A 21940-nucleotide genomic window follows, 5' to 3' on the forward strand; every position below is an offset into this window, starting at 1 on the left:
AAGAAAAAGGGGTGGGGTGGGGGGCTTTACCTTTTAAGGTACTGAGAATAAAACAAGACTCATCTTGGAAATTCTGCACCATCTGAAAGGCAAAAAGAAAGACCATGTCCCTTCAACCATGAGTTCATAATGTGAAAAGCCACACAGCGACACAAGAGCCCAGCCACCACAGCAGGCAGAAATAAGTCACCATATTTGCACAAATGCAGGGAAATGGTTCCACTTAACATTCACTAAGGAAACACGAAACAAGATAAATGTACAAAATGATCGCCATCGTAAATAACAGAAACTGAACATAAAGGACAGAAAGGAGCCAGGCAAGGAACCAAAACATTAACATGGTAGTACAAGACTGCATGTTTGTGCGCTTTCGTTTCCCTTTCTCGTACTTACTGAGACCTCCAATCCCTATATGGACACATTATAGGAGCATGTATGTGTGTTAACAGCAACAAAGAGAAAACTAAAGTGCTTAAACATACACACACACAACTTGGTAATTAGTATTTCTGCGTAGCAGAGTCCTATGAGGACCAATTCAAACATAACCACTCCTTGTGTCTACAAAGTGGCAGGAAAGGAACGATTATTCAGCCGCCCCTACAGTTCTCATTTTGATTAACTACCAGGTGACCTTGAACAAGTCAATCTTTCCCCTTCAGGTCTCTAAGCCCATCTGTAAAATGGGGTTGCTCCCATGCAAAAGAAGAGAACCAGGATATAGAAATTAGAACTGGCTCCCACTGCTGGTGGAATGTCTCTACAACCACTTTACAAAGCTGTCCACATGATTGGTATGCTACTCCTTCCAGCCAGAGTTCCAAAGAAACCCCTGCATATGGTTTCTCCAGGGGTTTCTCTAGAACCACCTAAGAACGTTGACAGCAGCACTGGCTGTTAAGAATGGAAACTGGAGGGGTGCCTGGGTGGCTTAGGGGGTTAAAACCACTGCCTTTGGCTCGGGTCATGATCTGAGGGTCCTGGGATCGAGCCCTGCATCGGGCTCTCTGCTCCGCAAGGAGCCTGCTTCCTCCTCTCTCTCTGCCTGCCTCTTCACCTACTTGTGATCTCTGCCTGTCAAATAAATAAATAAAATCTTTAAAAAAAAATAAAAAAGAATGTTAACTGGAGGGCCACCCCGCTGGCTCAGCCCCAAGAGCATGCAACTCTTATCTTGGGGTTGAGTTGGAGACCCAAGTGAGGTGCAGAGATTACGAACATAAAAACTTAAAAAAAAAAAAAAAAAAAGGCGGTAACTGGAAACCGCCCCCATGTCAATCAGTTATTTTTGTGACCTCATCAGGCTATGCCATCCAGTGGGCCAGGGGCCTCCAGCAGCACCTAAACACATCAATCTCAAAGATATAAAGTGAAATGGAAGAAAGTCACAGAAAAACATGCTATTATTCACCTACATGAAGTTTTAAAATGGGCAAAATTAAGCAATACACTGAGGAACTGGGGATGATTACTATAGAATTCAGACCAGCAGGTGGAGAGGTAGTGTGGAAGAGGAAATCAGCCCACAAAGAGGCTTCTAACAGAATCCTGAATCAACCCGAGTGTCAGGATTGGGCACTTCTTCCTTAAACCGTAAAAATAAGTTCCATATATTCCTTGCACACATATGCTGTACTTCACAATACAAACAGAAAGAATACTTAAAAAATAAACAACAAAAAAAACCTTAAACATACCCGCAACACACACTAGCTAACACGCAGCAAAACTCCTTTTCGAATTAAAAAATGCCACCCATATGTCATTGCCTCCTCTGGATTACTGCCCCCAAATCCTGCAAATCCATCCACCTGTGGACCCCTGCCCCTCCCTGCAGGGCCTAATGATGCATGAAGTACATTTATTCTATACTGCTGGCCTGCTCCCTCTGGGGCTCTTGGCAGCCCAGCTACTTGGGCACGCAAGGCCCTACACACATCCCACACGGGCTTAATCAGTAACTCCCTTGTTTAATTAAGTGCCCTTGCACCTCGGGGGCCCGCTCCACGTTTGGCCCGACTGCCTCCAGCACTCTGGGCAATTAAGAACCAAAGGTTTCCAATTGATTCAGGGTTAAGAGGCAAGGAGACTTCGGGGAATAAGAATTGCCTACTTAGCGGAGGTTAGCACTGTGGTTCTGTTCTCTGCTTCACTTGCTTCACTGCCCACTCGGGAGGGCAGGGGCGAGCCGAGGAAGGGACTTCCCGCAGGCCCCCGTGACATGGCAAGGGTTCGCACATTCTTGGCTTTTGTCTTCACCAAAGAAACTCATTCCTGTGCCCCCACGGGAGCCCACTGCTCAGGTGTCTGAACCTCCCGGGATTGTTCTCAAGGAAGTGCTCAGGTCAGGAACTCTGAGCTTCATTCTGTCTGTGAAGTGAGGGTAGGGAAACAGCTGCCTGAAATTTAAATGGAATGATAGGGAAGAATTCTGACCCAGGAACCAAAGGAGCAAGTGCCAGATAAATGTACAGCTGGCTTAGGAACCCACGCCTAAACAATGCTCAGGCCCACGAGAGATGCCTTCTCAAAACATTATCCAGCAGGTTCACATCCAAGCAAGCCAGTACAAACTCCTCTAGGGAAAGAGTAGGGGAAAGAGGTGCCTTTTGCATTTGCCCTCTGCTATTTTAGATTTCTTGATTGACACTAAACTGTGAATCACTTTTTTTTTTTTAAAGATTTATTTTTAAGTAATCTCTGCACCCAACATGGGGCTCAAACTCACAACCCTGAGATCAAGAGTCTCATGCTCCCCCAAATGAGCCAGCCAGGTGACCCATGAATTGCTTTTTAATTCAAGAGGAAGGAAACCACCACCGGTTTGCCAGCCTCCAGGACTCAACTCCCATGAAATGGGGGGCACTCCCATTTAAGGGGCTCAGGTAACTGTAATGAAAAGTGGCAACAGGATTATCACCAATAATGTCAATATATCAACTACACAAGCCTTACAGTTTATATCCTGTCACATTTAAGGATTTCTCCATCACTTGCTCCGGAAAGTTCAAAGTGCCCAGCATCGTCAATTACCACCACCACAAGCTTAACCGGTGTCTCCCAGTGCCTGACCTGGTTTTCTCATGTTATCCTTACCACAACCTGCTCAGTGGGTCTAATTATCCCCGCTTTACAGATGTGGAAATGGAGGCTTAAAGGGGCTAAGTAAACCTGCCCAGGGTTACTCCGCTCCTAGCAGCAAGGTCCGAGTGGGGACACGTGTGATTCCAGAGCCCACATTCCACTCCCCCAGACACCATTCGTGTACCATTTCCTCTACAGTCCTCTTCACAGATGCTCTCAGAGCTCCCAGTATTGGCTTGCTGGGGTCTTCTGGAGACTCAGGGTGCCCAACCAGCATTCCCATCAGCCCCACTCTGTTTCTCTAAAGGCTTCATTTCCGGGAAGGTGGGCCAACCTAGCCATCTGACTACAAGGCTGGGCTCTGCAGCTGGACACCAGGATCCCCACCCTAGCTCCACCCTTTATCAGCTATGTGACCTGGGGCGATTTACTCAGCCTCTCTCAGCCTCTCTGTGCCTCAGTCTCCTCTCTGTGAAATGGGGTTTCACCCCATTCATAGGGAGGCTGCCAGAATTAAATGAGTGGCTACACATGCACTTAGGACAGTAAGCAGCAGATAAATGCGGTCACTCCTGACTATTATCATCAAGAGGAGGGGTCCAGGATAGAACAAGCTTAAGCAAGGCATCAGGAATGCCTAAATGTAGATGCAAATCCTCCTCAGCCATGAGTGGGATCAGATCACTCTGTGCCCTCTGCCAGCAGCTTCCTGTGGCCCACACATGTCTACGCAGCCCAGGGAGACCCAGGAAGGCCATGGCATCTTTGCCGGTCAGCAGAGGAAGGCTCTGTGCTCCCATGTGACCTGCCTCCTCTCCATCATCCAGCCTGCAGTCCATTCCCCCCATCCCTGGGACCTCCTCCTCCTCCAGCCGCCCTGACTTCTTGGAGTCCTGACTGTAAGCATTCTGAAGGCAGGTTTGTGCCACCGTCCCTGCAAGGCACACGGCTGAGGATGGGAGGCAGAGTGGATACCAGATAGCTTATTCAGAGCCTCAGAACTCTTCCCCCTGCACTCCAGAGGCAGCCAAGGGCATGTGGCATGCAGATAAAACAGGCAGAAGTCATTCCCCAACCCCAGAGGGAGCATTTCTGGTGCCTGTCTGCCATGCCTCCCTGTAGCCCCAAGGCCATGAGTGGGGGTGTGGGCAGCGCTCACCTCATTGCTCACCACCACGTGGATGCCCGTGGGGCCCTGCCGGTAGACTCGGTGGATATGCTGGGGGGAGATGCTGTACAGGTTGGCGATCTTCTCAACCAGCTCCAAGGTAGTCAGCTCTTCCAAGAAGATGGCATGGTACACTAGAGGGCAAGGGACATGGCCTTCTATAGAACACACCCTGCTTTCTAAGGAGCTTGCCTACCCCCAGCCCCCAAGACAGTCATTCAGTTGTAAGTATGCTTGTGCCCAGACCCATTCCGTGGGACCTGGCTTTAATAGGCACCAAGCCTCTCGACCGCCCACCGGCAGGGGGAAGGCAGCCAGGCTATGGTTCTGCATTCCTGTACTAGTCCCTTTGAGGGGATCTTACATAAAACGGAGAATTCCTGCATCCACCCCATACCCAATGATGCCCACGGCGGGGCAGAGGCTGGAGGGAGATCAGCTGGCAGAACTCTGTATTTCTAACAAGCTGCTAGTGATTCTGACTTGTGACCAGATGCACACCCTTGCAGGAATGAGAAGAAATCATGCATCCTCTTTCCTTTCTTCCCATGGCTTAGAGGGGTCACTGGATGGCTCCAGGAGACAAAGAGTGGGATTTAAGAATAACTGCTCCTTTTAAAATATTTTTATTTAAAATCAATTAACATATAGTGTATTATCAGCTTCAGAGGTAGAGTTTAATGATTTATCGGTCTTAATGTAATACCAGCGCTCATTACATCACATGCTCTCCTTAATGCCCATTATGCAGCTACCCCACCACCTCAGCCCCTTCTGTAACGGTCACTTTGTATCCTAGAGTTAAGAGCCTCTTACGGTTTGTCGCCCTCTCTGCTTTCACCTTGTTTTCATTTTCCATCCCTTCCTCTATGCTCCTCTGTTTTGTTTCTTCAATTCACCAATAAAATCATGTAACTGTCTTTCTCTCATTTATTTCACTTAGTATAGTATCTTCTAGTTCCATCCGTGTCACTGTAAATGAAGATTTCTTTTTTTTTTTTTTTGATGACTGAGTAATATTCCTGTGTGTGTGTGTTTGTGTGTAACCACAACTTTATCCATTCATCTGCCAATGGACAGCTGGCTCTTTCCACAGTTGGGCTACTGTGGACATTGCTGCTCTGAACACTGGGGTGCACATATCCCTTCAGATCTGTAGTTTTACATCCTTGGGTAAGTACCTCGTAGGGCAATTGCCAGGTCATAGGGTAGCTCTATTTTTTAACTTTTTGAGGAACTCCATACTGTTTTCCAGAGTGGCTGCACCAGCGTGCATTCCCATGAGCAGCGTTAAGAGGTACCCACAAGGGGTAACTGCAACCTGACATCACAACGGGTCTCATCCTTGCCCTTTTCCACAGCACAAATGCCACTCCACCCCAGCATTGTGGCCACAAGGGGAAGAGAGGCCCTGGGAGCATCACCTCCCTGCTGGAAGCTAACACCAACCTGGAGTTTTTCCTTACAGGAAACCCAAACCGGCCAGGGAGGAGGCAGCTCTGCAGGGGCCTCAGGGCAGGAGCCTCCACACTCGGTGGCCTCAAGGTCCTCAAAGGCAAAGCATAACTGGACTGAACTAGAGGTTCCCTAACTCGTACCTCATCTGAGGAACGACTGGCTTCAGAAGGCCCTGTGTTTCAAACGCATGCATGCATGTGTGCGCGCGCACACACACACGTGCACGCACACATGCTCCGAGGCCACGGCATTCCAGCCACACATCAGACTGGCCGTCCCAGGCTTTCAGATGGGCTGAGCGGCCGTCAGGTCCTGTGCAGAGTGTGTGGCCACTCCCTAGCCCCCAGTATGGACAGCAGGTGAGGAGGCCAGGGCCCCTCTCTAGGACACTCTTCTGTGACAGACTCCAGCGGGCTTCTGCTGCACTGTCAGAAGGGCTTGGGGCAGCCGAAGGGTCCATGGGACACTCCTCTGGACTCCTCCCGAGCCACCTCTCCTCCAGGGCCATGCCAGCAGCAGTCTGGGATACAAGGCTCTAAACTAGGCCATCCCAGGATCACACCAACTCAGCCACTGGAGAAGCCAGCCCTGGAACAATCTGCACGTCCTGGGGCCCCAGGGTCTGTGCCCGGGCAGCACCAGCACTCAGGGCCTCTGTGAGCATGAATCACAAGCTATGCTGGAGCATCAGGCTGCTCCTTCTGCCCCCAAGGCTCAGGATCTGATCCTCCCGGGCAAACAGCTGAGAAGCTGTGGGAGGACCTAGTCATCGTTCATAAATGTCCAGGGGCCAGATGGAGGGCTCAAAAACCAGTTCTCAGGGTCCCAATGTTTGGGTCCTGGCTCTGCTACACACAACGCTGTCACCTGGGGTACAGTGACCCACCCTGTGCCTCAGTGTCCCCCCACCCAGGGAAATATTCCCAACAGTGCCTACAAGGAAACGCAAGTCAGTGAGAACACGGGAAGGAAGCTCTTTAGACGGACTTAGGGAGTCTTCCTACTCCACCAGTGCTCCCCCATTCTCTGCAGACATGCACAGAGGAACATGGACTCTACAGCTTGAGACCGGCCGCTGGCCAGAACCGCAGAATGCACAGACGCTCAGAAGGCAAAGTAAGGTGCTTTGCTATACATGCCTTGTCTCACCGAAACCGCCCATCTCTGGGGGTAGCGTCACTATCTGTATTCTGTACATGCGGAAGCGGGTGCACAGGCCCTGGTACCTTGCCCAAAGCCACACAGCCAATACGCGGCATGGCCAGCCCTGGTGCCCACACTCAGCTGACCTCAAAGCCTCTGTCCTCTCACCAAACTGCCAACCCTAAAAAGTCACATGCCCCTGAGGCACCCTGAACTAAGCCACCAAACCAAACGGGAAAGACTGGTCCGGCTGGGGGGGACACCACAGGAGGAAGTACTATGGGAATCCAGCCATCGAGCAGTCACTCATCACCAGCCTGGGAGCCCAAAGGCCTGATTCCCATGAGTGGCTACGTAAGTGGCTATGGGGGCGGGGGGGCGCATCCCCTCTCTGAGCCTGCTCTCCAGGCAGCAATTAAGTAAGCTAGACCAGCCGTTCTGGGAGAGGACTTCCACCTTCAACATTTTAATCCCAGGAGGGAGTTTAACAAACACTCATGCTGCGAGAAAGCTGAGTGAGGTGGCTCAGTGGACACATTCTCGGCAAGAGGACTCACACTGCTGCTGAGTCTTCCTGTGACCTGGCCACCCGGAAACCAGCCCCAGGCTGGCAGGGCGGAGGCAGGCCCCCCCCAACTCACCACAAAGACTGCTGTCCGCACCAACGTCCCGCTTCTGCTGCAGCGGCGCTCGGTTCTGCTCCAGCTCCTGACAGACGTAAATGGTCATCTTTGGCCTCACATTCCTGGCAGGAGGAGGGGAAATAAACAGCAGGTACCGGGGGAGGGGGCTAGTGGGGAGAACATTCCAGAAATGTTCCAGAACACAGGGTGGAATTAGCAGGCGGAAGGATTCAGGGAGAAGAAAGGAGACCGCCAGATGCAGAAGGCCTTTGTACGGGCCTCCACGGCTTCAGGCAGGCTTGCCTAGAGGCAGCAGGATGGCCAACCCTTCCAGATCCTGTAAGCTGCCATGAGGGCTCTCGGTCCAGACACCCGTCTCAAGACACAGAGTGTTTTTCAGGGCGGTAACAAGAGCGAACACTTTCTCTGGCTTACCCTGCCCCAGGAACCATTTCCAGAACTTCACGTGCCTCCCTCATTCCATCTCACAAATGTAGGGCACTGGAACCACAGCCCTCATCTTATGGAGGAGGAAACCGAGGCTCACAGGGGTCAGGGCTTTGGTCTAGCATAAAACTCGGAAGAGGCAGATCTGAGATGCACACCCAGGCCCTCGCCCTCACTCTAAAACTGTGCTATCCATGTGTGACAGGGAAATGAGATTTAAAATTCACTCGGTCAATCACACTAGCCTGAGACCAAGCACCCCTCAGCCACGTGTGGCCAGGGCTGCTAGACTCAACAGCGTGGCGCCCAACATTTCCACCGCAGCTGACCCAGCCCTGCTCTCTGGTCTGCTCAGAGAACAGACAGCTGCACCAGAGTCCCACCCCTCCTTCTGGAAAGAGGCGGCTGGATGATGCAACCAGCTGGGCACCTGAGGGGAAGGCTGAGGGGCTCAGATCCAGAAACCAAGGCTCCAGCCAAACCGAAAAGCAGGAGGAACCTGCAGGGAGGGGTGAGCTGCGGCAGGCTCAGCACCCCCCACCCCCTCCATGGCCCTGATCCCCTCTCACAGGACCTCCTCCCTGCACCTGCTTCAGGAAGAGCCCTGTCCCCACCAGAGGGCCCACATGGCAGCATCCAAGTTGCTGAGATGGGGCTCCCTGCCATACCCTGCATCCAGCTGGAAACTGATACCCACCGGCCTTTGATGGCATTGAAGAGTCTGATCCCATCTGCAGGCCCACAGATCTGGACCAAATCCTCCCGAGACATCTTTAGCAAGTCAGCACCTAGGCAGGAAAATGGGGCCACCCGTTAGTGGGAGACACAGGAAAGCTTCCGTCCTCAGGCACCTGCAGATACTGCACTGCGGACAGGGAAGAGTGGGGGACAGGGAAGCATCAGCCTCCCGCTCCGTGGGCACCAGACGTTCCACAGAGAAACAACAAAAAGCTAAACATCAGGAAATCACAGCCCAAGAGCTGAGTGGTGTTCTCCAGCTCAGCAGAACAGACGGGCATTTACAAAAGCCAAAAGGTCCTCACCAGCTGTGCCTGCCCGTCCCTGTCTCCGTACCGTTTAGCACACTAACACAAGCACACGTAACCCAGCACAGGACACTGAGGACCCATGCTCGTCGAAGTGCAGAAGTGCACAGCTCCCTGCCTGTGGCCTCCTCAGTGCAGCCACACTCTGGGACACGAACGAGAGGCAGACGTTCCCACCTCCCACTGGCACCCGTGCCAGTCTCGCCCCCACCTCTGGGGAACCACCGTCCTGACTCCTCATCTCCTTAAACTTTGCCTGAAACTTTGAAATTTATGTAAGGGGAATGGACAAGGATGCACTTCTCCTATGTCCAGCTCCCTCCCTCCCAATTCTGGTTAAGGGCTCATTCATGTCCATGATTACATATTCTTCATCGCACGAATACAACCTTAGTCCCATGTCCATTCTCTGCTGATGGGCACCAGGGTTGCTCCCAGCTGGGAGCGATGATGAATAAAGGTCTATGAACATCTTACCGTGGATGCAGTCCCGTCCTCAAAGCCCAACAAGTCCTCTAGAGCCTTGTGCCCTAGGACTCTCCAAGGGACAAGTATGCTATCACCTTCCGCTGAAAACCAGCCAGCAGTCACATGGCCAGGAGCAGTAACATCCAACCCCTTTTTCAGGCATAATTCTGTAAGCACAAAGGCTCCCTCTACATGACAAGTAGAAGCCAAAATCCCTCCACTGTTCTACCAGGCCTCTCGGTCCCTTCTGACCTCACCTTCCCCAGTCCACTTGGCCCCACTCATCTGGGTGCTAGGCTCTGTGGCCTCACCACTGGGTGCCAGGCTCTTGTGGCCTTTGCACTTTCTGCCTCCTTGGACATTTCACTGTCCCCCGTAGCCACTTAGCTCCCTTGCTCCCCTGGACCTAGCCTCTGCCCAAGCGCACTCTCTTTGGCACCCCCAAAATGGCAGCATCCCTCCCTGCTCCTCCCCAAAACGAGCCAGGCCCCTCCTCTGAGACTGCCCACCACCACAGGGTCATGCAGCACTGAAACATGGGGTCCGCACACCTGTGCAGACTCAAAGCTACAAGCTCCCTCGGAGCTCAAAGGAAGCCCCGCCAAAGCTGAGCTCAAAGATGACCGTGAGCAGTTTTCCTTCCACTGTCACTGACGTGCATGGGAGCCACTGTCCTAGTTCTGGTCAGTACTTTACTCCCGGTCGTTCTGGACTGCCTCGACTTGGTGGCAGGGTTCACCTCTCTGCTTACCGTTATGACCCACAGCCTTGGCCCCAGGTCTCTGTCAGACAGCCCCACCGGTGAGGGCTTGAAGGAAGCCACAGCTTCCTCTCCTCCCTATGGCTTCACTGTCATCTCCCAGGTCAGGGCTCCAGAGAAAGTGTGACACACGGGTGGCGGGGTGATGGGAAGAGCCAGAAGGCTTGCCGAGTGTGCCCCAGCCCACCTGGTGCAGGAGGCCCTTCCGGGGCAGACTGGGACCCACCCTAGAGGACCCAGATGGTCCACCCTGAAAGCCACACTCGACTCGAAACTCCCAACAGACAGGACATCCTCCTTTAGCACTTGGCTCGGGGTCAGCAAGTGAGTAAGTGACCCATGCCATACCGGGTCCCAGCCCGGCAGGCAGTGCGGCCAAGTCCAGGAAGCCACCTGGCTTTGTGATGTGTTTCTGGGATCCCCATGGGTTCTACCAACAACACAGAGATGCGCACCCGAGAAGCTGGCGAAGAGCCGGCAGAACTGTGAGAACCTGTTTCGGTGGAGCCACTGCTGGGCGTCCTGGATCGAGGCTGACGGAAGCAGGTGCTGCAGGCAGAGAGAGAGGAGGGGGCCTTGACATGAGCATGCCGGGTCACCCCAGGGACACACAAGCTGGAGAGCCCAGTGGCACACACTTACATCATTGCCCAGCGGCAGGGTCTCCACCGGGTGCGTCGGAGAACTGTTCCTGCAAAAAGAACCAGAGATCAGTCACAGGCACAGCCCCCTCTCCCAATGTGGCGCTCCTCCTCCCCTCATGGAATGGCCCTCACTGCAAAAGCAGCAGGGCCTCAAGAATTCCCCAGGTCAGAGACATGTTGGCAGAACTGCCCACGCAATCCCTCAAAATCCCTGACCAACCCTCCAGGGCGGACACAACGTTCTGGCTGGCAACACATCACAGCTAATGAGCACCCCTCTAGCCTGAGCTCAGGGTCTACAGAGTCTCCCACCCCCCACCCCCGCCAGCCTCAGCCCCAGGGGAGGGCAGGCTACCCAAGGATCCCCAAGCACCGTTTGGGTGCCCAGACAGCAGCAGCCAAACCCCTGCCCTGAACAGGGAGCCGCAGTCTGGCACCCACTGATGAGGAGAATATGGTCATAGCTGGAGGCACCTGCCCTCCCGCCAGGGCTCACTCATGGGGAAGGCACACCTGAACACCTGCATTTTTAAGTTAAGAGGAAGATACAGTTTTAAATATAAATGACCCTCCCAGACAGAGACTGGAGAAGGCACAACGTGGAGGGACGCAGGTGTCTCACTCTGATTTAAACGGACAAGCTGGGGTTACTCTGTGTGTACCTTACCACAGTGACACTAAAGAAAAGGCCCTCGCTGGGATGACCCTCAGATGGGTCGTTGGTGACAAGAGCTGCCCTCTGTGCAGTGTCCATGAGGCGCACCGTCCCCCAACCCTGAACCAATCCTCACCCCCTGCTAGTGGAGAACATGAGGCTGCGGAAGGTTAAGAACTCACCACTCACTCCAGAGATGGGGATTTAACACTGGGTCCACCTGAATCTGAACATGACACCTAGGCTTTGTGTCCCTGCCCTTCTCAAGGAAGCCCCTTGTGACCTTGTGAAATCAAATTCACGGACACACCCATTCTCCCGTTAGTCAAGGTCTCTGGACGCCAAGCACGGGCTCTGAAGCGCCCACAGGTTCCACACCTACCTCCTAAACCTGCCATGGTCTCCCTGCTCCTGCTGTCCCCCCAGAAACAGGATCAGGATGTCCAGAGCCATCACAGTGGTGCCCTGAGCTCTTCCCAGCGCCCCACAGCCTGGGACAGGTCCGCCAGCCCCTGCACGACTGTCACCTCAGAGGCAGTGTGGCCTGTACACTTCCAGAGCCGGGTAAGCGGGAGTGAGGCCACTCCTGTGGGACAAGCCCTGAAGCCCGGACCAGGGAACATCCTGAGCTGACCCGTGCTGCCAGGAGAATGCGTACAAGGACCGCAGAAAGAATGAGGATGGCCCCTCGCAGCCGTCAAGGGCTACCAGAATGGCTGCCTCCTAAGGCTCCATCTGTTGAGAAGGCATTCTGCCCTGGAGGGCACCCACAGGCCAACCTGCTTCCACGGTGAGGGGGAAGGGGTGGGACGCTGGGTCCTGGGCTGCTACCCCAGCAGACAGTGCTTACAGAAGCGTGTCCAAGCACAGAAACCCGTGCAAATATTCAAAGTCCCGCCCTGAAGCGCATGCTGATGCCAGCATACCAAGGTGGGGGGGTGGGGGGCAGAGGATACAGAGGAAAGATCAAGAAAGGAGCCTAGATCCATCATCACTCTAGGAGCCCCAAAGGAAGAGAGGGCGGACATACCCTTCGCCAAGGCCGAAGCTGTTTGGAGAGCCGTTGTAGCTTGGAGAGGGAGCACTGTTCACCTGGTAGGCCATGTCCGGCCACGGGGAACACTGCAGAAAGAGCACAGGGCAGCATGACTCAAGCGCCGTGACAGGAGGAACTCAGCTACAGATGTACTATCCCAGCTCCTCTCTCTCCCAAACCAGCATCCACCGAGGCCAGCACAGGACACCACGGATCCCTCAACATTCTCCCACAACCTCCCAGGCCCCACATGAGGCAACAGAGTGTGAGTTTCCTAGGGCCATGCCCAAGCAATCAAGCCCGGCAAAGAAGAGACCTAAAATTCAGTCATTCCCAGAGCAAGCAAAGCAAGGCATGTGTCTCTGTGAGCTTTCTAGCAGTCGAATCATCAAGGGAAACATCATCCGTCCCGTCCCCTGGGTCCAAAAGAAAAGAGAGCTGACAACACAGGCCAGCTGCCCAGAGGCAGGTTTTCCAGATAAAGACAAATGTGTGTCCATGCATAGAAGAGGGAGCAATGGACACAGATAACTTCCAAACAAAAGTCATCAATGAGGATCAGTACTGGGGCTCCAGGGGGGTTCAGTTGGTCAAGTGTCTAGACTCTTGGTTTCCACTCAGGTCACCATCTCAGGGCTGTGAGTCAGGCTCCGTGCTCAGCAGGGAGTCTGCTTGTCCCTCTCCCTCTGCTCCCCCCACTATTCTCTTTCTCCCCACACCAACCCCCACCCCCGCCAAAATAAATAAGTAAATAAACAAATAAATCTTTTTTTAAAAAAATATAGGAGTTCAGTACTAAAACCTGCACTATTTGAAAACAGAATCAGCCGACAGGCCCTGGAGAGCAGAGGGTAGGTAAGCGCCTCCAAAAGCAAGCCAACCCCTCTGGACATCATTCTGTATCTGTTACACGTCAGGCATCCTGCTAGGAGCTAAGGGAGACACAGAAGACACGACAGATGTGATCCTTGACCTCAAGGTAGTTTTGTGCAGAAGCCAAAAATGAACATACGTGAGAATCACCCAGACAGAGACAGCAGAGACATACAGGTTTTGCCTGTTGGGGAAGCCAGCGGGCCAAGTATTCACTTTTTTCCCTTCCCTGTGATGACACCTCCTCAGAAAGGGCCAATCTGAAGCATTCCTGAAGATTCACTATCACCCATCGAGCCACAGGCTGGTCAATATTTAACTCTGTTGTGCGTGTGGACTGGAATGCCGTGGCGCTAACCCCGGGAGCGGAGAGGTCGACAACCTGTCACGGACGGGGCCAGGCCGGGGTTGTCACCAGCAGCACCGCGTGCTGACAAGGGCTTGGACAGACATGGTCTGAAGCACCCCCAGCGCTCTCCTCCAGTGAGGGGATGTCCAAGGAGAGTCAGGAGCAGGGAGGTTCAGGCTCAGCCTGGAAGGGAAAGGTGTCTGGAGGCAGAGGGTGGTGGGAATGTGGAGGGCACCCTGGGGGGCCTGGCACTCTTCTGCTGCTAAGTGAGTAAGCCAGGCTCTCCCTGCACCATAGCTTTCTGGCCACTGTCACTCTGAGCCTGCTGAAACGCCACTACAGGTCTGTCTGTGCTGCAGAGTTAGCTTCCGTACTCTGCCTTGCTGCAAACACCCTTCTGCATACGGCTTATTACACCTGCTCGCACACACACCCCCCTCCCAGGACCAGCCACTGTTCTCTTAGCTGCTCTGTGCCCAGGGCCTCACTTTAACCATAGCTGTAACCCCCACCATGGCTAGTTCTGGGCCTTATGCATCTGTGGGGGCCTTCTGGGCCAGTCGCACTAGGCAATGAACAAACGCTCCCAAGTTGGGCTGACTGCAGAATGTAGGGGGGAATAGTTGGATTTTTTGCTTTTTTTAAATAAAAAACAGAGCCCAGGAAAAGAAGGCTCCAGCGGTAACAAGTCATAAGAGGAAGCAGTGCCTGTGACAGTGTTCATCTCAGAAGTACACTGGACAGAAGTACAGTTCATCTCAGAAGTAAAGCTGTCGTGGGGAGGGAAAGATGCCTGAGAGTCTGAGTTGGGGGAAAGACATTCCAGTATCCATCCCAACTACAGAGCAGCTTGTAGTTTGCGCCCCCTGACCCAGTGAGCCTGCTGAGAACAGAAGCCTGCAGAGACTTCTACCATATGCGGACCTTCACACTGCCGCGGTCACTCGCAGCACCCTATCGACCAGGAGCCCAGGAAGCACCAAATGTGCACCAACAGGCCATCATGCACACAACGGAGCCACACCTCTGGATAAAGAACCAGAAAGCTCTGTACGAACAGATGGGGAACAGACTCCAAGCAAGGCTATTAAATAAAGCAAGTTACAGAACAGCGTGTCTATGTACACTGTCAGTGTAAAAACAGCGGGCGTGGGTGCACTGGCTTCACCAGCAGAGGAAGCTGGGCCATGTATGTGAAGACCCAGGGATGACAGCTGTCCTGGGGAGGGAAAGCTCGAGGCTAGGACAGTTTGGATAGAGGTATTTTCTGATGCATACACACTCTCTTCTGTTGGATTTGGGGCCTTCACCTATTAAAACAACAATCACCTGACTCCGGAAATTGCCAAGAGCTCAGAACAGGAAGTTACTTCGGAAACACTGTCCCGGCCCCCCCGCCCCCGGGGGTTATCATGTGAACACAGTTCTGAACCCGGGAACCTAACACAATTTCATGGGCACTGTTTAAAGAGGCATTCACTCCCCAGTGGGCAAGTTTCAAGAATCTAAACCAAAAGGCCAAAGGCCCAGGGTGGCAGGGGGATCGCATGCACCGCGACACCAGGCCAGCTCACCTCTGTGAGAATGGTGGTCTCATAGGACGGCTGGTACTTCTCCTTCTCCTGGGCCGTTCTTTTCTCCATCTTTTCCCGGTCAGTCTTCTGTTTCCTGTCAGCTCCCTTTGGCTACAAGTGCAGAGCACAGGGGTCCCATCAGTCCAGAGTGGGCAGAGGCAGCTCTCAGAGAAAGACCCAGGGCTTGATGACAGTCCCCAAGGCCTGCATGCTCCCTGCCTCTCCCCAGGGCCCAGGGGCCAGGAGTCCAGGCAGGATCTCCGGATGGGACAGCACCTCCCATACCTCCGAGGCATTAAGCACTCAGTCATCTTCCTGGAGCCCTTCCCCTTCCTCACCCCAGGGCACTCACAGCCTGCCACTGGGTCCTGCCACTCAGCTGCTCAGGGGGAAATGCTTGCAAATAATCTCTACCAGAGGCCAGTGGCCCATGGACAAAACCCTTGGGAACACAGCCAACTGCAATGCATTCCTTGGGTTACTGGTGGACAGTGAAGGAAATGGAAGAAGTCAGGGCTGCTGGTGGGAGTCTGGTCTGCACCTGTGTGCTGGGAAATCCTGGACGCATGGTCAAGGTCTCCTGACCCCTCCAACTCCCAGCACTAGCGTGCAGGTCGCTGCTGGCACACCTCACAAGGGATACCCCCTCCAGCTTCAAAGAGCCTGTCTTAGGCGCCCAGCAAACGTGAGCAACTTACAGAAGCACTACGATTTCCATCATTTACAGGTAAGGGAGGCTCAAGTGACTTGTTAAGAATGGAGAGGAACCTACCGCCCTGGCTTGTCAGAGTCTTCAAAAACCAAAAAAAAGAAAAAGAAAGAAAGATAGAAAGAAAGAAAACCAAAAACGTGAAGCAGAAGCAAGTGCTGACCAGGTGAAAATTCAAGAGAGCATGTCCCAGTATATACCACCAGCATGACCTAGCAGCCCCACTCCCGGGACACTCACAGCCTGCTTGGTGGCTCCCAACACTGACTCCCAGCAGCCCCAGAGCCCAGAACTGCACCGTCTGCCTGCGGATGCCACAGACGGTGCACAGGGCACACTCAGTGAAAACCATCTCCTCAATGCCCCCTTCAGGGACTTTCATCCCAGAATGCACCTTCCTCATGCCACATAGCTTTTCGTTTCCAGCTCAAGGGCATTTCAGGACATAGCCCTGAGAGTGATATGAGACCCACTTTAGACAAAGCTGGGTTTGCAGGGGGGCCTCTGGGAACAGCAATGACAGATTAAATGTTCTGAGAAAGACCAGGCCCGCAACCCCTATACCCTGGTCACCTGCCCTACCAACCCCCGGCCTGGCCCCTGTCCCTAACAGGAGGCTCGTCCTCCCTGTCCAGAAACCAGGCGGCAAGCCCACGTGTGGGGTCAGCACTTGGTCCGGCAAGGCCTGTGGAGAGCTGGCTGGTCAGGAAGGGGCTGCCTGTCCTGTCAGAGGCCCTGACACTCCTCCCCTACCCCGAGCCTCAGCACCTGGCTCCAAAAAGCAGGAGGCATCCCAGTGACAGGTGACAGGGGTGACAGTGTAGAAATGACAGCCAACCTGGTGAGACCACCTGGCGCTTGCACACACCTGCTGGCATTGCTTCTGTGATGGGGCTGGGTGCGTGGGGCAGCCATACCTCCCCAGGCGTTCTGAGAAGCCAGCTTCAAGTGACAGGGGCCCCCATGCCCCTGCAGGAGATGCCAAGGCCTTCCCTGGGCCACCCAAACAAGGCAGCTTCAGATCCATTCCTCAGGGACAGGTGGTGTGTGGCACAGGAGCCTGGTGGGCAGAGCCCTCACCCCTAAGCTTCTGCCTCGAGGTACAGAAAAGAAAGCTGCTAGGGGGCCATGGGAAGGACTAGGCACTCTGGGGGCGTGGACGCGGGGGGCAGACATGGTCCATCTCTCCTGCCCAGTGCAGCCTCTGAGCCCCAGGAATCCCACTGGATGCCACAGGACCAGAGGACAAGGACGACGAGCAGGACTACACATGTGGTCTGTACAAGGCGGGGACAGAGATATGACTGGGACAGGCAAGGACATCCGGCAGCGCAGCTATGGGGCCGTCCACAGCAAGTCAGAACCGCGAGAGTCCAGAGCGGGCCATAAAAAGACCAGAGGCTACGGCGCCCACTGCACCAATGGACAGGCTTAGTCGAGAAGTGCTCCCCAAAGATGGCCAGGTCCTCACCCCCAGGACCCTGAGGCTGTCACCTCACAAGGCTGCAGGTGGAATCAGGATGGAGAGCAGTGGGAGACGGGACAGGAAAATGATCCTTCAGCATCCCAAGGGGTCCTACGTCATCACAGGGCCCGTGAAAGTGGGCTAGGGACGGGGGAGAGGAGGCTGGAGTGGCGTGACCACAAGAGCCCAGCGCTCCTGCCAGTTCTGCGGAAAGGTGGATGGGCCACAGGCCGAGGAACACAGAAGCCTCTAGAAGCTGGCAAAGGGAAAGAGAGGGAGCCTCCGGAATGGAATGCAACCCTCCTCACACCCTGACTTGAGCCTAGTGAGACCTTGTGAGGCTGTGGACCTCCAGCCCTGAAGAGTAATATATGTGTGTGCCATGAAGCCACGAAACCTGTCATCATTTGTTTCAGCAACAACAGGAAAACAACTATGGTGGCCTTGCAAGGAGTCACCATCCCGAAGCCGGTTTCTGAGGGGGCTACCGCGATGGCCCAAAAGACGCTCCCACCATGACCAGCGCCTTCCCACCTGGAAGGGAATCATTAACTGAGCCGGAGCCCGCCCCTCCCTCACCCCTGCAGAAGCCACAGGCTCTGCTGTGACCCTCCATTCCCACCACCACCCCCCCGCCACTGCCCATCTTTAGGCAGTGACGGTCCAGACAGATGAGATGAAGAGTAGTTAATTAACAGGCAAGTGCACGGAGTGGGCGGGGAAGGAAAAGAAAGGAGGTCCCCGCAAACATGTTTCCTGCTCCAACAGGAGGCCGCTGTAGAGGGAGATATGGCTTCCGGCCCTCCATAAAAACATCTGGGGCCGGGACGCCCGCACGCTGCCTCCTGACCTGATTTTTAAGGCGACTCTAATGGGCAACTACAGAATCCGTGGTCAACTACAAAGTGCTCAGGAAGAAAACAAAAACCTAAAAGCGTTCGATTCCAGACAGTCTTACAAAGCAGAGCTGGGCATAGCCACCAGTGATGCCGGATGACAGAAGGTGCCCCGTGCAAGAGGACACCCACGGGGAGCAGACCTGTCCGTGCAGGATATGCCAGCTCGTGCTCCTGGGGGGCTCGGGAAGCCCCAGGCCCATGGGACACAGGGCTCCCTGCTGGACCTCCAGGGGGAATCCCAAAGGTCAGTGCGCTGCCATCACTGTCCAGCACAGGCGGGGACCCCAGGGGCAACGCTGTCCTACCTTGAACACCTTGATCTGGCAGCTGGCCGAGTGCAAATGCTCCGTGTACTCCCCATTCTCGTTCTGCTTAAATGTATCGATCTGCACCCGGAAAGGCACGCCCTTCTCACCCCCGTGCTTCCTGGGAGTGAACTCGGTGCTGATACAGTGCACCTGGAGGGGGAAATGCGGGCGAGGAACAAGGAGAGGGCTGAGGCCAGGCCCTGGACTCCTCCAGGGCCCCTCACCAAATGGAGGTTTCCATTCTGCCTCTTCAGGTGCACACCTGCCTCAGCTTCCCTGCTCCCCACCTATGCTCCCATCAGGGCCATGGCCTCCCCACCCCCCCCTTTATAAAGGACATGCCCTCCCACCTCTGTCCCTTGATCTTACAGGCCCTGCCTGACCAGCTGCCTCCTCACCACTGCTCAGGCCCACAGACCCCAGCCGCCTCACCCTCTACTCCCTCCTCTCCCTTGGCAGATCCCCCAGACTGCACAGCAAGGACCACAGCTCAGTCCCCAACAGCCCTGGCGTCCAGGTTATTGGGCCAAGCCAGAAACAGGACCAGAGGCTGCATGTTACTGCTAAGTAAATACCTGCTACAGAAAAAGGCACTGGAGAACATATTTCTTATTATAATACTGTACCACTGCAATAATATACATTACTGTGATAATACAATAACATCATAGTCGTAACTTTAAAATATAATAAGAATATTGTAATTATGTAAAAAAATAAATCACTAACTTTCACTGAGCAATTGCTATGGACCAGGCACTGCAGTAATGACTTCAGGTTCATTATCTGATTTATAAGACAGGTGGAAAAACTAAGAGGCTCGGAAAGGGACATAGACTGAACAAGGGAATCTAAGTCAGCCCAGTAGCACAGAGACCCCGCCATGCCCCTGGATCCACACCATGTGCTTGAATCACTGATTAATTTAATCACAGAAATTCTCCTAGAAAAATTTTATTACATATTATCTCTGCAAGGATATACTTATTCTATAACAAGCTTACATATGTTTAAGCAAAACCCACACAGAATTCTCCAACAGGCCAAGTCCTTTTCTAGCTCTAGGGACCAAGCAGCTCTGGGACTAAACTACACTCCTGTACCCCGTTCCCTAAATGTGCATCCCCGCAACAGAACAGGGCCCATGTGGGCCCCACAGGTGGACTGTTTTGAGGAACAACACACGAGCCCCAAAACTTTGGCCTCCCCCAAGGACACTCGCTTACCTGAATGAACGCCGAGGCTCTCTTCGAAGGGTCCCATAAAAATTCCACTGCGTTCAGTTGGGTCGGGCTGGCCCTGGGGTCCAAGATACCAACAGACAGTGGAATATCTGCACACACACACACACACACAAAAGTGCAATCGTCAGCCACTCCCAAAGATTTAGGGAAGGTCCAGATTCCTTCACCATAATTTGAAATGCCCAAAGTTCTGAAAACTGCGTTTCACCCAGCTCATTTGGCAGCAAGCCTGACGTGAACCGCCATGAAGCCATTTAGAGTCTTTGTCCCATTCTGGGTGAATGTTTTCTCCTGCTGCAGAAGTATCAGTGCACCTGATTGCCTACTGGGAGGCATCACCTATCGCTAGGGGCCTCCATGCCCTGTTTTAAGAATTCTGACCCCTGAATTCCAAAACCCAACTGGCTTCCAGGGTTCTAGATGAAAGACGACGGAACAGTGTCCAAGACCCCAAACTCAGTTTCTGTTGCCCAACTCTGCAATGCCCATTCTGCCCTCTGTCACAGAGCAAACTCCTTTAAGGCGGGACCCTCTGCAAAGCCTTCCCTGTGATCCCTGACTGCAGGCCTTTGAATGAGAGGTCCCCAAGAGCAGGCCTGGGGGAATGGGCGAGTCTGCCAGCTCCCACAGCAGCTCACCCAGGGCAGGAATGCACTAAGAGCCCTACTGAGGGAGGCATGCGTCCCAAGGCATCCAGGAAGAACCCCAATGTGCTCGGAGTGCCTGGGGCCCCTCGTGGCCAAGAGACTCACCGATGTCCAGGATCCGGTCCCCGGGCCGGCTCCAGCGCCATCCCTCCAGCTGCTGGTGCTCTGTGTACTGTAGCCGGCGGTCATGGAAAACCACACGGATGATGCTCTAGGGAGGACAGGCCAGGTAGAGACAGCTAAGTATGGAGACAAGAAGGACCCAAGAGGAACCTCCCACGAAGGCAAATGTCCCACCTTTTAAGACTAAGACCCCTCCTGCCAGAGCCTTCCTTCACAGCTCTCTGGCTCTGTGTGCCTCTCCCCACTCAGAACCCCAATCATAGGTAGTGAGAATGAGGACTATCCCCTTTTCCAGAATTACTAAGTGCTTTACATACATGGCTAATCTATACTCATTTTCATGCAGATGAGACAACTGCTCAGTAAGGGGCAAAACTAGGCTCACATCTCAATCTGTCCAACCCAGAGCCTGTTCAGTCAGCCCATGCCCCTTTAGCTCTCAGAACCCCCTGCCTGACCCTGGCTACTTAGACAACATGCCCCAGGGAAAAGGAATCCCTTTCCCAGTCTGGAGCTCTCCCCAAACCTCCCAGGCACTCCTGACCCCCACCTCCAGCAAGCCCAGGTTTCCTGACCCCTACCCCTACCAGGCTCAGGTTCCCAGACCCCCAACAACTCCTAAGGAGGGAGGGTGTCCCCACCGCCTTGCCTTGACGTATTTTGTGTTCAGATCTTGGAAGTCTCCCAGCTTCCGATTCTCCAGCAGTCGGATTTCGTAAGACTGACCTAGAGGAGGGTGAACAGGACATTCTCCATTTCTGAGGGGTTTCAGACCTGGGGTTCACCCAGACAGTGGCCTTCTTGACCTCCTCGGTGGCCCACCCAGGCCTCCAGACCCCAGGGGACAGAGCGAGGAGCCAATGGATGGCCAACTCAGACGGCTGGCTCTCTGGGCCAAACAGCCCCCAGCCCAGTCTGTCCCCACCTGGTTGCACCTAAGACACCCCAGGGAGCAAATCACATGTCCCAGAAATAGCACCTCCACAATTTTCGAGGGATTCAACAAAATGTAGTTAACATTAAATTTATGAATGAATGGGGTGCCTGGGTGGCTCAGGGTGTTAAGCCTCTGCCTTTAGCTCAGGTCATGATCTCAGGGTCCTAGGATCAAGCTCCACATCGGGCTCTCTGCTGGGCGGGGAGCCTGCCTCCCCCGCTCTCTCTGCCTGCCTCTCTGCCTACTTGTGATCTCTGCCAAGTAAGTAAATAAATAA

At 53.9% G+C, this 21940-nt stretch overlaps 1 protein-coding gene across 5 annotated transcripts in view; it reads right to left on the minus strand.

The window, feature by feature from the left end:
• The window catches only part of TFCP2L1 (transcription factor CP2 like 1), an 89062-nt gene that overhangs the window by 32688 nt on the left and 34434 nt on the right, over positions 1-21940 (minus strand). For 4 of the 5 annotated variants that reach the window (XM_059394476.1, XM_059394475.1, XM_059394478.1 and 1 more), the window contains 12 exons: positions 21376-21452; positions 20709-20814; positions 19939-20045; positions 18710-18862; positions 15332-15442; positions 12530-12621; positions 10843-10891; positions 10656-10749; positions 8624-8714; positions 7498-7601; positions 4247-4389; positions 31-82 (listed from right to left, as the gene is read on the minus strand). In XM_059394476.1, the coding sequence (XP_059250459.1) occupies positions 31-82; positions 4247-4389; positions 7498-7601; positions 8624-8714; positions 10656-10749; positions 10843-10891; positions 12530-12621; positions 15332-15442; positions 18710-18862; positions 19939-20045; positions 20709-20814; positions 21376-21452 (1179 nt within the window). The remainder of the gene's footprint in view (positions 1-30; positions 83-4246; positions 4390-7497; positions 7602-8623; positions 8715-10655; positions 10750-10842; positions 10892-12529; positions 12622-15331; positions 15443-18709; positions 18863-19938; positions 20046-20708; positions 20815-21375; positions 21453-21940) is intronic. The other variant, XM_059394479.1, reaches the window with a different exon arrangement.

The sequence above is a fragment of the Mustela nigripes genome, chromosome 3, assembly GCF_022355385.1.
Source record: "Mustela nigripes isolate SB6536 chromosome 3, MUSNIG.SB6536, whole genome shotgun sequence".
Lineage (NCBI taxonomy): Eukaryota > Metazoa > Chordata > Mammalia > Carnivora > Mustelidae > Mustela > Mustela nigripes.